Genomic DNA, 14578 nt, shown 5'->3' with positions numbered 1-14578 from the left:
CTACCAAAACCCAAGCACCATTTGCTGCAACTAACATCAAGCTGCAATTATGAAGCCAGTGGCATCCCTGAAATGAGCTCTGTGAGAATGACTTGGCAGGACCCAGGCAATTTACACAACAGAACGCAGATACCACTTGCTCTAAAAGGCTCTTTCCAGGGTATGTCTTGAGGCAGAACTAACTAGCAGCAAGAAGGATAGATAGGCTGTTCTCCATACAGCAATATTTTTAAACATTTTCATCTCAACATACACATAAAACTAATTACTAAAATTCTGCAGCACACCATAAACATAATTTTTGCTGATATGACAAAAAATAGTTATAATTTTGATTCATTCACACTGGATAGCTATTGTTGTGTTGGCGGCTATTGTCATTTTTTTGACAGTCTAAGGGAAAGAGGTAAGTGCCTATGACTAAAGTCAGGTGTTGCATGTTTAAAAAATCCTGAGGCACCAGCTGAAAATTTCTGCTACATAGCAACATATATTGGACATTTACTATAATCATGACAAATACTGTGAATATCAAATATCTCTGGGACATAAGATCTGCCCTTAAGGACACAATTTAGCGGGGAGACAGGACATGACATACAAAGACATATATTTAATACGTATTCAGTAACAACATAACCTAATAGTATATGACTCATTCAAGAGCCATTTATTAAGCAGTTACTATGTGCTAGTCACTCTGCTAGACTTTAGGGAAATAAAAACACCCTTAAGTGACTCACAGTCTAGTGAAGAAACAAACATACAAAGTATGAAATAGGTAGTATAATTGATATACAATGGAAGTTCTCACACTTATCTTCTCTTAACAAACTATGGATTGACCAGTATTTTCTAGTCCCCTTGTAAAATAATGCCCAAAACCCAGGATATTAAATATTCACACCTAGAGTACGCTATTCTTTATAGTTCATTCATACACTTCAGTTCCCACAGTAGAGTTGTACAAACTCACCAAAAGTCAACTGGTTTCTTCCCAAACCTGTTTGTCATTGCATTTGTTACTGATTAGACAATTCAATTAAATATTATATAAACCAACAAAACATGGGTATAAAGAAACACTAGGCTGAATACTTCAGAAAGACAAGATAATAAAGAGATCTACTAAAAATATCACTGTCAAATTAGACATGGGTGAAACAACTGTAAAAGACTGGAAGAAAAATCATAAAAATCTAGAATTCAGTGCTCAATGGGCTTTACTAAAGGAAAACCAAAACCAGAAATCATAAACAGTTGTATTATGTATTACTGTATGTATTACCAATGCAGTACAACTGTAGTTAATTCAAGAACGTCAACACAGAACTCCTATCAGCATTTTTTTAAGTGAGAAGTGAGGAGACAGAGAGCCAGACCCGCAGCGCCTCAACCGTGATTCACCCGGCAAGCCCACTACCCGGCAGATGCTCTGCCCATCTGGGGCCATTGCTTCAGTCAACTGAGCTACTTTAGTGCCTGAGGTCAGGGCATGGAGACAACCTCAGCGCCCGGGGCCAATTTGCTCCAACAGAGCCATGGGTGGGGGGCAGGGGGAGGAGTGGAGAAAGAAATGGTAACTTCTGTGTGCCCTGACCGGGAATCGAACCCAGGACATTCATACAACAGGCTGATGCTCTACCACTGAGACAACCGGTCAGGGTTCTAATCAGCATTCTTAAAAAAAGGGGGGGGGGGGAAGGGTCAGTGGACTTGTGCCAAACTGGCAAATGATTATACATTTATATATATTTTAACTTGAAATATCATCTTAACAACCTTTTTTAATATACTGCCCTACCAAGGTCTGGGTGGTGCTGAATAACAAAGTTTCTATATATTCAATATATATATACACATACACATACACACATACACACACACACACACACACACACACACACACACAAACATGAAGTTTCATTGTGTCTGGAAGTCAGAGTTCTCCCCAAAAAAGTAAACTGAATCTCTAGATGATGATTAAGTTTACCAGACAACAAGAGAAGAAAACATCCCAACTGTACACTGACTCAGAGCATGAGATAACAACAAAAATGTCAAATTATTTCCTTCCACTTACCATGCCCAGGCCTATCACTCAAATTTGTCTATGGCAAATCATTTAATTTATCTATAAATTAGGGAATGATGGTTAATACCTACCACATATAACTGTACAAAGATCAAAACAGATTATGCACATATAAAGTGCTTAGCACTGTTCTTGGCACATGGTAAATTTCCAATAAGTGAAACTATTATTATTTTGGGAGGGTAAAAACAGAAAGAGAGGGAACAGATAAAGTCCTGAGTTCAGTTACTGGGACCACATGGTATCATCCTCCCCGACTGACTCTACCTTTTCAAGTTCAATAAGTGTGCTGACCCAGATCCATGGGCTCCTCCTTATTCCCTCCACTTAGCTTTACATGAATCCACATTCCTCAGGAGCAAGTTTTAGTTGTACCTATAATTTAGGATCCTTTGCTCACTACTTTAGGAAGTATAAACAAAAAAAATTGAGAACAAGTCCCAGACCTGTCTGTAATTTTCCACCAGGTGAAATTGGTGTCAGCCTTGTGGAATTTGACATGGTGTTTATTTCACCTAACTAGATATGCTAGTATTGGATCCAATTTCTGTCACATGTAAATGAGTGCTAATGGAACCTGTGCATAGAGTAATGAAACACTCCCCCTGGCCCTTTCCTTGGATCTCTACAGCGCAATTATGCCAAGAATCTATTCGCCACACCCAAAATACCTATTCCACCCAACCTTACTCAATATTTTCCAAAGCTCACCTCAATTCCAGGGCTTCTTTCCCCTTAGTTTCCCTCCGTCATATCCACAAAACAAAAATACTCACTTTTCTTTGTGCCATACTGCTTCTAGCCAAATCTATAACTTTTCTTCTTACATATCAGTATATTCTAATATTCCATATCTTGTTCAGATAAGGTACTTTAACAATTAAGATTAAACAGCATTTAGTCTGCACCCCCAAAATGATTTAATTTCCTCAAATACCTTACTGAATAAAAGCAAAGACATTGTTAGTATTCTATTCTGTTCAAATATAGCATATGTATAATAAATGGGCTATGAATAACCTAGTAACCAAAGTACTAAACAGACTGATACATGATCAATAAACACACACTATATTTAAAATACACAGACAGAATTTAAGTAAGCTACTCTCAGACAAGCTGAAAAAGATCCAATTTTGCAGATTTTAAAAATATATAGCCTGACCAGGCGGTGGCGTAGTGGATAGAGCATCGGACTGGGATGCGGAGGACCCAGGTCCGAGACCCCGAGGTCGCCATCTTGAGCGTGGGCTCATCTGGTTTGAGCAAAAGCCCACCAGCTTGAACCCAAGGTCACTGGCTCAAGCAAGGGGTTACTCAATCTGCTGAAGGCCCGCGGTCAAGGCACATATGAGAAAGCAATCAATGAACAACTAAGGTGTTGCAACGCGCAATGAAAAACTAATGATTGATGCTTGTCATCTCTCTTCATTCCTGTCTGTCTGTCCCTGTCTATCCCTATCTCTGACTCACTCTCTGTCTCTGTTAAAAAAAAAAAATATATATATATATAGACATTTTATTTCAGTATTCCTTACCCCAAAATAAATAATATTATTAAAATACAGTAATACATTGTTAAACAATTTCAAGGAATGCAAATTCTTAGAGGTTTTTCTGAGCCCCTTAAAGAATTACTCTACTTGAAGAAAATTATTCTACTAAATTATTCTTCTTGAAGAAAAATTTGAAAAAAGTGGTTAAGAATTTACTACAATAGATGACAGCTATTCAAAGCATACTTAATCAGCTAAATATTATAATTCACTTGGCTACTTCAGATCAGAAGCAGTTTCACAGGACCCATTAAAGGAGATAATGTAGTATGGTGAACAGTGCCCTGGACTGGGTACTGGACACCCGGGTTCTAAACTAAATCAACAGCAACTCAGAGTGACCTAAGACAAAGCAATTTCTCTCTCTGGCCCAAACTAATAAAACCAGGGATAAGACTACTTAAATTCTAAGGTCCCTCAAGAGGTAAAATATTGTGTTTAATGAAGGGGATAGAAAATGAAAGTAGAGTAGAAAGCCTAGAATTCTACAATTACAAGTACTAAAATGAAGACTACAGATAATACATCCTTTAGAAACTAAGAGCATGTTAATGTGTGCAGTGCAGTTTCTCCCTCCTGTCTGTCTCTGCTTCCCCCACCTCTCTGCTGCCCTGTCTCTATTTTTCTTCTACCCTTTCCCCAACTTCTCTCTTGACTGAGGATTCTCTCCCAAACTCCCAATCTCCACCTATTACTATTGTAGTCTTCAGTGCTGACAAACTATTACCACCTACTACTGCCGTCTCTGGCCTGCCCCCAGTCCCAATACAGTCAGTTTATTGTTCTTAAACCACTACTAACAAAGCAAAAAAAATGTAAGTAGCTACTACACAAAATGGATCAATATAACTAGTTCTTGTCTTCTAAAATTTGATTTAAATAATACAATCAAAATACATTCTGTCCATAGAAATTTCAACCAACAAGAGTAAACCACTTATTGGACACCTATTATAGGTAACAGACTTTACTTTTTTTTTTTTGCATTTTTCTGAAGCTGGAAACAGAGAGAGACAGTCAGACTCTCGCATGTGCCCGACACCGGGATCCACCCGGCACGCCCACCATGGGGCGATGCTCTGCCCATCCTGGGCATCGCCATGTTGTGATCAGAGCCACTCTAGCGCCTGAGGCAGAGGCCACAGAGCCATCCCCAGCGCCCGGGCCATCTTTTGCACCAATGAGCCTTGGCTGAGGGAGGGGAAGAGAGAGACAGAGAGGAAGGAGCGGGGGAGGGGTGTAGAAGCAGATGGACGCTTCTCCTGTGTGCCCTGGCCGGGAATCGAACCCGGGACCTCCGCACGCCAGGCCGACGCTCTACCACTGAGCCAACCGGCCAGGGCCCAGACTTTGCATTTTTTTTTAAAAAGCTTTTTATTTATTTTTTATATGATGTACTACTTCTTTTCTTTTCTTTATTCATTTTTAGAGAGAGGGGGAGAAAGAGAGAGAGAGAAAGAGAGAGAAGGGAGGGAGGAGCAGGAAGCATCCATTCCCCTATGTACCTTGATCAGGCAAGCCCAGGGTTTCGAACAGGCAACCTCAGTGTTCCAGGTTGACGCTTTATCCACTGTGCCACCACAGGTCAGACAGACTTTGCATATTTTATCTTTTTTTTTTTAAAGCTTCTAGAGAGTAATTTTTTTTTTTTTTTTTTAACAGAGACTGAGAGAGAGTCAGAGAGAAGAACAGACAGGGACAGACAGATAGGAACGGAGAGATGAGAAGCATCCATCATTAGTTTTTTGTTGTGCGTTGCGACACCTTAGTTGTTCATTGATTGCTTTCTTATTTGTGCCTTGACCACAGGCCTTCAGCAGACCAAGTAACCCCTTGCTCAAGCTAGCAACCTTGGGTCCAAGCTGGTGAGCTTTTGCTCAAACCAGATGAGCCCACACTCAAGCTGGCGACCTTGGGATCTCAAACCTGGGTCCTCTGCATCCCTGTCCGACACTCTATCCACTGCGCCACCACCTGGTCAGGCTGCATATTTTATTTTTTTAAAATCTTAGAGCTACTCTATTTGGTGGGTGTATTGTCATCTACAGTTTACAAATAAAAATAAAGCCTAGAAATATTATAAATCAAAAGTGATAAAGCTGTATGACTCTATGACCAACACCTTTCACGGCCAAATTGTAACAGTCAATAGATTGTTTTAGCCAAACGGCCAGCAAAGCAAAAAAACTCCAAAGATCCCAAGAGCAATTTTATTTTTAATGGCCCAGAATTGAAACCTGAATACCACTAATAACATTCATAAATCAAAAAGTGTACCTCCCAATGAGGAGACAATAGGCTGGAAAACGAAAACCAGTTTGGTTATTTGGACTTTGAAAGACTGATTAGTAAAGGGGTTTTCTTGTTTTAAATTCTGCTTAAATTACCAAGATTTTGGAGAAAAGTTATAGGTCTCTCTCTACCACTGGAATTCAAAGAAAAGTAGACTCAGACAGTATATGTAATTTAGAGTTAAATAGGTGCATCTCTTGATAAAGAACTGCTATCAGTGATATTTCTTCCCAGTAATACTGGGGCCATTCTTATATGCCAGTTTTGTTTTGTTTTTTCCAAAATGTTACAGGTCTTATTGTCACCACTGCAATAACATTACTGTGGTGGAAGCATAACCTGTCTCACTGTAGCCACATTAATGTCTGGACACAATGGACTAAGAATGGTGCCCATTTTTCATCTAGAATGAGGCTTATATACCAGTTTTTAAAAGAGAAGTCCGTTTCTAGTAATGGTACCTAGAAATAACTCCCCTAATGAAAACAAAATTTCTGGATAAAATAGTTTTACAATCATCTTAGAAAGCAAAACTGATAAAACAGTAAGGAATTATTTGGCCAAAACTGAAGAGAAATTGGGAACCCAGAGAGGTAAGGAAACAAAAGCCACTTTTGCCTTTTCAGTGCTGGCCAATCAGAACAATTTTAAACTTTAGTTTGGAGAGCCTTGCAGTACCCAAAAAGGAAAAATCAAAGACCAGGACCATATGGAATAGAAAGTCTAATAGGAGACATTCACTACATTTTGATAAAGCCCTAAAAGGCTTATACCCTCAAAGCAAAGGTGAAGTAGACATATATTGGCCCTCAAATGTATTCACAACCAAAATATGCATCACCCTGGTGGTCCAAAACTTAAAGCAATGAATTTGCTTTAAGTGGTTCAGTCCAGATAATGCCTCCAGAAATCTATCAAAAGCAAATGCAAAAATTATCTGAAGAAGCTATCTTTATTTGAAACCTCAGATTAGTCTTACACTTTTTCAAGAACAGTGACCAGGACACAATGATAACAATGCATACAAAAAGCTAAGTCATCAAAGAAAGAATCAGCACTAAACAACAAACCACAGAAAGGGACCTCCAAGACTTCACATATAGAAAGAACAGAGACACGAACTATAAAATAACTATACTTACTAGGCTTAAAAAAATACTAAAAATATCTGCAGGGAACAGGAAACTATTACAAAGAAAAATTGTAGATTTTAAAAGTAACCAAACTAAACTTCAACAATAGCTAACATTAGAAACTCACGGAATAGCTTTAAAAGATTAGATTCAACTGCCTGACCTCTATCCACTGTGCCACTGCAGTGGCACAGTGGATAGAGCATCGGACTGGGATACAGGGAACCCAGTTTCGAAACCCTGAGGTCACCAGCTTGAGCACGGGCTCACCAGCTTGAGCGCGGGGTTGCTGGCTTGAGCGTGGGATCATAGACATGACCCCATGGTCGCTGGCTCAAGCTCAAAGGTCACTGGCTTAAATCCCAAAGTCGCTGGCTTGAGCAAGGGGTCACTTGCTCTGCTGTAGCCCCTTGGTCAAGGAACATATGAGAAAGCAATCACTGAACAACTCAGGTGCTGCAACGAAGAATCGATGCTTCTCATCTCTCTCCCTTCCTGTCTGTCTGTCCCTAGCTATCCCTCTCTGACTCTCTATCTCTGTCGATAAATAAATAAATAAACAAACAAACAAATAAATAAGTAAAAGATGAGACTCAGCTGAAGAGAAAATAATTGGACTAGAAGACAAAAAATATCCAGAAAAATGTTTAGTACATATTAGGACTACCAGGTTGTTCAAAATAGACTAATGCCAGAGGCCCTAATTCCTACAATTTGGATTTAATTGGTCAGGGCCAGAGCTCAGGGAATTAATATTTTTAAAAGTTACACAGATTATTCTAATATTGAAGCTAAAATTGAGAAACACTAAAGTAATAAATATTAGGATATGTTTTAAAAGAGTCTCTATAATCTTTCCAAAATAAAATTAAAGATAATAAAAGTATCAAGAATGACTATAATAAAAAAGGAACCTGTTTTGCCTGATGGTGGTAGTAAGGTGGATAGAGTAACAACCAGGGACACTGAGGTCTCAGGTTCAAAACTCCGACGTTGCCAACTTGAGTGTGGGCTCATCTAGCTTAAGTACACGGTTGCTGGTTTGAGCGTGGGATTGTAGACATGACCCCATGGACCCTGGCTTGAAGCCCAAGGTTGTAGGCTCGAGCTCCAGCCCCCCTCATGGCACATATGAAAACAATCAATGAACAACTAAAGTGTCACAACACGAGGTGATGCTTCTCATCTCTCTCTTTCTCTTTCTAGCTCTCTCTAAAAAAAAGCCTATTTACTAAATTATACCACACCACAATGGGGTTTACCTGCTTCAAGTTTAAGGGTCCAAATAAAACCAAAATTTAGTTTTATAGAGTAGCTAGTAAATGTATACAATTTGTTGCCCAAGAAGTCATACATGGTTAAGATAAACCCATTCAGAAATGTTTATATAAATTTCAAGATAATAGCCTGACCAGGCGGTAGCACAGTGGATAGAGCGTCGGACTGGGATGCGGAAGGACCCAGGTTCAAGGCCCCGAGGTCGCCAGCTTGAGCGCGGGCTCATCTGGTTTGAGCAAAAGCTCACCAGCTTGGACCCAACGTCGCTGGCTCAAGCAAGGGGTTAATCGGTCTGCTAAAGGCCCGTGGTCAAGGCACACATGAGAAAGCAATCAATGAACAACTAAGGTGTCGCAACTCGCAACGAAAAACTAATGACTGATGCTTCTCACCTCTCCATTCCTGTCTGTCTGTCCATCCCTGTCTATCCCTCTCTCTGACTCTCTCTGTCTCTATAAAAAAAATTTTTTTCAAGATAACAGACATATCATGGGTTATTAAGTAAAGAAAGTACATTTGAAGTGGATTATCAATACTTCGAGGCTGACTCCTATTAAATGTTCCTTAGTGCCACCATCAGACCCAGAACATTAGACTGCTTGGTTCCAGGATGGCACCTACGTGCTCTAGCCTTGGGAAAGCTTCATGACTGAAGATTTTATTTTTCTGCGGGAACAAGAAGATACATATATATTTAACATCATGCACTTGGTACATTTCTTTATTAAGTACTTACTTTGTGTCATGTACCAGGTCTCTGCTGGGTACTTAAAATATCTCATTTAATTCTCACAAGGTAGTTTATGGCACACTTTACACATAAGGAAACTAAGGTTCTGAGAGGTCAGAATTTGGGCAAACATTTATTTTTGGCATAAAATAAAATAGTAAGCCTTACTGCAAAGATTTAAATCCAGTTCCATGCCATGTTGCCTTCACTGCAATTGTAAATAAGTTATGATATTTAAAAGAACTGTTATTTTAGGTGTCTCTACTTTGTCCATTTAAATGCTCAGTAAATCACTCAAGTCTCACAAAAACACTCAGTCAAAATAATTTTTAATCATACTTGAATGTCCCTTTTCTCAAATCTCACATCCTATCCTCCAGCACATCTTTCTGATTCTACCTTCAAAACTTCAGAATCCATTATATTTTGAATATGTACTAAAATATATAATCTCATATCTCATTACTGCCCTTGTAGTTCATCTCTGGCCTGGATTATTCAGAGTTTCCTAACTAGATTCTAATCGTCTACCCTCATCTTCCCTCCAAATCTATTATGCATCCTTGCAAAGGGTTGCATTTAAAGATGGTGTCATTCTTTTGCTCAAAACATTTCAATAGTTGCCCATTTGGTCAGTAAAGTCGTTACCATGGGCAGAACTCAGCACCTCTGACATCATCTCTTCTATTCTCCTCCTCTACTCCAGCCACACTCGCCCCACTATTCCTCAAACATGCCAAGCGCGTGCCTTCCCCTACCAGTCCCTCTGCCTAGAACAGTGTTTCCTTAGATTTCACCTTTCCAGGTCTTTGTTCAAATGACACCTTATTGGTAAAGCCTTTCTTCCCCACTCCACCCTCTCAAGCACTCCATATCCCACTTGGCCCACTTTATCACAGCACTTAGTACCATCTAACATTTCAAGAATGCATTTATTTATTACTGTCACAATTTATGCTTCATGAAGGTAGGATGTTTTCATCATTGCTGCTTTTCCAATGCCTACAACAGGATCTGGCATGAAGCAGGCACTTGAAAAATATTTATTGAATGAAAATATGAATCACTAATGCCAAAACCCAGATTCATAAACACTTGAGTACCAGCCTCCACACTACATGCCCTAACTATAACACCTTTTCCACAGTTCTAGCATTTCCAGGTAAACAGCACAACCTTGCCTAGTGCACATGCATACACACATACACATCAAAAGCTAGGGCAATAACTTTTATTTTTTATTTACATACTTACTTTGCCCTAAGTCAGTAATTTACAAATACTGAGCCTTAGGTTCTCATTACTTCATAAAGTTCTTCCTGCTATTCTCCCTACTCACTGCTAAACTCTTCTGTGCTAGTCTAAAAAAATTTAAACCCCCAAAATGATAAACACTTGATTCCTCTGCATTTTGTTTGTCCTATCACTCTGACTAGACTGGATGTTTCTTTGAGGTAATCCTCACCAGTATGTCTCATACATAAAATTTTTTCAAATGTTATGTATCCCATTTCCAATTCCCTTCACAAACATAAAGCTCAGTAGCAACTTTGACCATTCTTTTCTCTTGAATTATCTACTCTCATCTGTATGGTGGTGGTAAGGGGGATTACCAACAGTAAAAAAGAGAGTCATACATGAAGTAAAATGGGAAAGGGGGGACAAAATGACAAGTAAGTTTTTGGTACAATGTGACCAATTCCTTAGTCTTGAGATCCAAAGGAGGGAGGAAGTAGTGAAGGCAGGCCACTTAGATGAAAGCATGCATTGCCTTTCACAATTCTACCTTGACAATTTGAATGAGCAGGACTGACAAGCTCCTGAAGGGATGACTTAAGACTTAATCCTAAAGATATTTTTGTTGACTTTAGTGTTAATGACTTGAGAAGAGATTAAAAAATTAAAAGGATACCAGGTAATCCAAATTTCATCATCATTCAGAGTCAGAGAGAGGGACACACAGGGACAGACAGACAGGAATGGAGAGAGATGAGAAGCATCAATCATCAGTTTTTCGTTGTGACACCTTAGTTGTTCATTGATTGCTTTCTCATATGTGCTTTGACCACGGGCCTTCAGCAGACCGAGTAACCCCTTGCTCGAGCCAGCGACCTTAGGTCCAAGCTGGTGAGCTTTTGCTCAAACCAGATGAGCCCGCACTCAAGCTGGCGACCTCGGGGTCTCGAACCTGGGTCCTTCGTATCCCAGTCTGACGCTTTATCCACTGCACCACCGTCTGGTCAGGCCATCATTCATTCTTCCTATTGTTATTCTAGGAAAATTCCAATGCCAAAAAAAATTAAAAAGAATGTTTAAATTTAATGATGTTGATGTAAAGAAATGAATTTAAAAAATATTTTTAATAATGCTAATAAGAGGCATCAAAGACCACAGTTCCTGCAAACTCTCTCCCCCCAAAATACATACTTGCTCTGTTTGAAAAATATGACATATTTTTAAGTTTCTCTGTGGATGCTTAATTTAATTTGAGTACAAACAAAATTTACTGTAAAAATATAGTGTCCTTTTTTTTTAAATTAATTTTAATGGGGTGACATTGATAAATCAGGGTAAATATGTTCAGAGAAAACATCTCTAGGTTATTTTGATATTTGATTATGCTGCATTCCCATCATCCAAAGTCCAACTGTCAATATAGTGTCCTTAATATAATGAGCACTAATGGGAAACTTACGTTAAATTTAATATTTGCCATAAATAACCCAGGAAGAGGTAGGTGTGTATGTGTGTGTGCACATAAAATTGAAGAGTGGCTACAGTTATGGGTAAATTAAAAATTTTAAACACAATGGGGTAGGGTAAGGCATAGAGTGTGAAATGGGCTGGAAATTCCCAAATCTTTCACAGGTAGAAAAATAAGAGTTGTATTCTTATCTGTTTTTGACCAAATTAGTGTGATTTATCCTACATTCTCTAAAGAAGAAATTAAAATTTACAAGGTCACATATCAAAATCATTCTCCACAACTGTACAACATTAAAGTTAAAGCTGGCCTCTAACACTTCCTTGAAGGAACTCTATTTATGAAACTCATTGCTAATAAAGGTGAAGTACCTATAAACTTGAATAAAGCATTTAAGTTTGCTGCTTACTATACAGACATCATCAGATTCATTATGAGGAAAATTACAAATATCAAAAGACCAGATACTTAAAGCAACATAACAGTATGAATGCAAAAGCCACCAAAAATATTATATAAACAAAGAATCAGAAGGCATCTTAGAAATCATGGGTCATCTCCCTCACTTCATTCAACTTCTCCCAAAGGCCTTCCCTGAGCATCCCACCTAAAATAGCTGCCCCTATCATATTCTATTCCTGTACCCTGATTTCTTCTTCTCATAGCAGTTGCCACTATGGGTCACTATATTATACAGTTGCACTTGCTAATTGCCACTGGACCAAAACATAAACTCATTGAGGACAGAGGCACTGTCCATTTTGTTAATCCCAGGGACACAGGTGGCACTCAATAAATGTGCTGAATAATTAAATGATGAAATTGAAGTTCAGAGAGGTTCAAGAATTTCCTCAAGGTCACAGAGCTAGTAGCAAAGCAGTCCTTACTATATACTTGCTCTTTCCACTGGCACCTGCCCTACACCAGAGCAGCCTGTCCCAGCACAGATTCTATTGAAAAGACTTCTCCTTTTCTTTCCCTTTTTTTTAAGTGCCAGAAAAAATACATATTACCAAAAAAAGTGACACTCTGGGTAGCATTTTAACTTCAAGTGTTCCACCAACCAAAACTGCACTCAAATTTCATAAGCATACAGGATAAGGCAGTAAAGCTGAAAGGCATTGCCACTCACAGTTCTTTCAATTCCTTGTGAATTGGTGTATGGCTTGGAAGTTTTAAGATCAGCCACTGAAACCTACTTAGCAATTCGGAGTGGCCTGTAAAGTATCAGCCTCACTTTCATTCTTCTAAGAACCCACAAGAGCTCCTCCCTGGATATATTTTACCTTGCGGATTATGCAGGAAATGTAACCAACTTTAAAAGTCAGTCTCACAAAACACTGAACATAAAATTAATCCTCGGGAAGTTTTAGACTCTGAAAACAGGAAACCATCTCTGAACTATCATCTGACTGTGATCATCTAGGTCCTTCATTTAAAATCCCATGAATCTGAAATACCTAAAAGAAACGCGGGAGGGGATGACGGACAGGGAAGAAGAAACCTTTACAGGTAGAAAAAGAGCTGATATTCCTGGTAACGCTTCCCCCCAACATGAACATCTCGCCTAATGTCAGGGCCTCGCAGACACAACTTCTGTGGTCTTCTTTGATCACCTTGCTCTCAGAGGAGCCAGCTGCCAGTATGTACCGCGGGGACGTCTCTAGACCTGGGACAGAGGATGGCCGAGGTGCTTGACGTCTTTCAAAACTACTGTTAACCACAATTAGCATAATGAAAGAGAAGACCTAAAATGTGGGATGGCAAGACAGTGGTAAAGAGACAGAGTTAAGAGAAGGAAGGAGCAAACGAGAAGGAGCAAGGAGGATAAACAACGCATCGGGGCGGGAATGGGAACCCCGGGTCAAGGAAGTGGGGTCAGCCAAAGGCAGAGGTGAACGAGGGAAGGAGACAGTTCTGGGTGGGATGGGTGGGAGCAAAGAGGAGGGGACCGGCGATGGCCGAGGGGGGAGGGGGAGGGTCCGAGGCGGGGCGAAAGGGAGCGAAGAGGCGGGATGAAGAGAGCCAGGCCGGGAGGGTCTTTACCTGCAGCTCCGCCCGCTCCACCTCCCACTGGGCTCTCTCCACCTCGAAGCGGGCCCACTCGTGCTGCAGGAAGTGCAGGATCCCCGGGAGGCTGTACTGGGCTCGGGCCGCCCCCGCCGCAGTCGCCCCGTCGCCGGCCGCCTCCGCCAGAGGCCCGAGACCCTTGGCACCGCCAGCGCCTGGGTGGTTATTGCTGAAGAAGACGCCGGGACCCGCCTGCTCGTCCATGGCGGCCGCAGAAACCCGGGAAACTGCCCAGCGCCCAGCAGCGGAGGCAACGGCGGCGGCCAGCAGCGCCTCCTCCTCCCTCCGCCGCTCCCCGCCCACACCCCAGTCAGCAGGGAGCAGCCGCCTGGGCGCGGGGGCCGGTGGAGCCCGGGACGGGCCGGGAAATGGGTCAACTGCGGCGCGCGGGCGGCCCGAGGCTTGCTGGGAAATGTAGTCGCGGGGCGTGGCGACGGCGAGCGCGGCAGAGGCGGCCGGTGGGGTTGCGAGGGGCTGCAGCGCGCCCGCGGCCCCGCCCCCTCCCGTGGCGGTGGGGGCGACACGCGGGGAGCGCGGGTTTCCTCAGGGAAGGGGCGGGGCGCGGCGGGGCTGCGCTCGGGGTCCCTCGCACGCGGAAGTTCACGGGCGGGGTTCCCTGTTGCACACCCACACCCACACACGCGGAAGTTATCAGGCCCAAACAACAGCTCGGGCTGCACATCTTATGGGGCTTCCTGGTAGGTCTGTGAAGAAACAAGC

General features: G+C 41.3%; 1 protein-coding gene and 1 non-coding gene across 3 annotated transcripts in view; both read right to left on the bottom strand.

Annotated features, from left to right (window-relative positions):
• STRN (striatin) overlaps nucleotides 1-14198 on the bottom strand; it is a 110810-nt gene extending 96612 nt beyond the window's left edge. For both annotated transcript variants that reach the window (XM_066378514.1, XM_066378515.1), the window contains exon 1: nucleotides 13835-14198. In XM_066378514.1, the coding sequence (XP_066234611.1) occupies nucleotides 13835-14062 (228 nt within the window). In that variant the 5' untranslated portion in view covers nucleotides 14063-14198. The remainder of the gene's footprint in view (nucleotides 1-13834) is intronic.
• On the bottom strand, nucleotides 6225-6359 carry LOC136401598 (small nucleolar RNA SNORA1). The gene has a single exon (XR_010750621.1). It is a non-coding gene; the product is annotated as a small nucleolar RNA SNORA1 (small nucleolar RNA).
• Nucleotides 14199-14578: the final 380 nt, after the last annotated feature.

This window comes from Saccopteryx leptura, chromosome 3 (genome assembly GCF_036850995.1).
Source record: "Saccopteryx leptura isolate mSacLep1 chromosome 3, mSacLep1_pri_phased_curated, whole genome shotgun sequence".
In the NCBI taxonomy this organism is placed as follows: domain Eukaryota; kingdom Metazoa; phylum Chordata; class Mammalia; order Chiroptera; family Emballonuridae; genus Saccopteryx; species Saccopteryx leptura.
The sequence above is the reverse complement of the archived record's forward strand: the minus strand, read 5'-3'. Positions and strand labels throughout refer to the sequence as shown.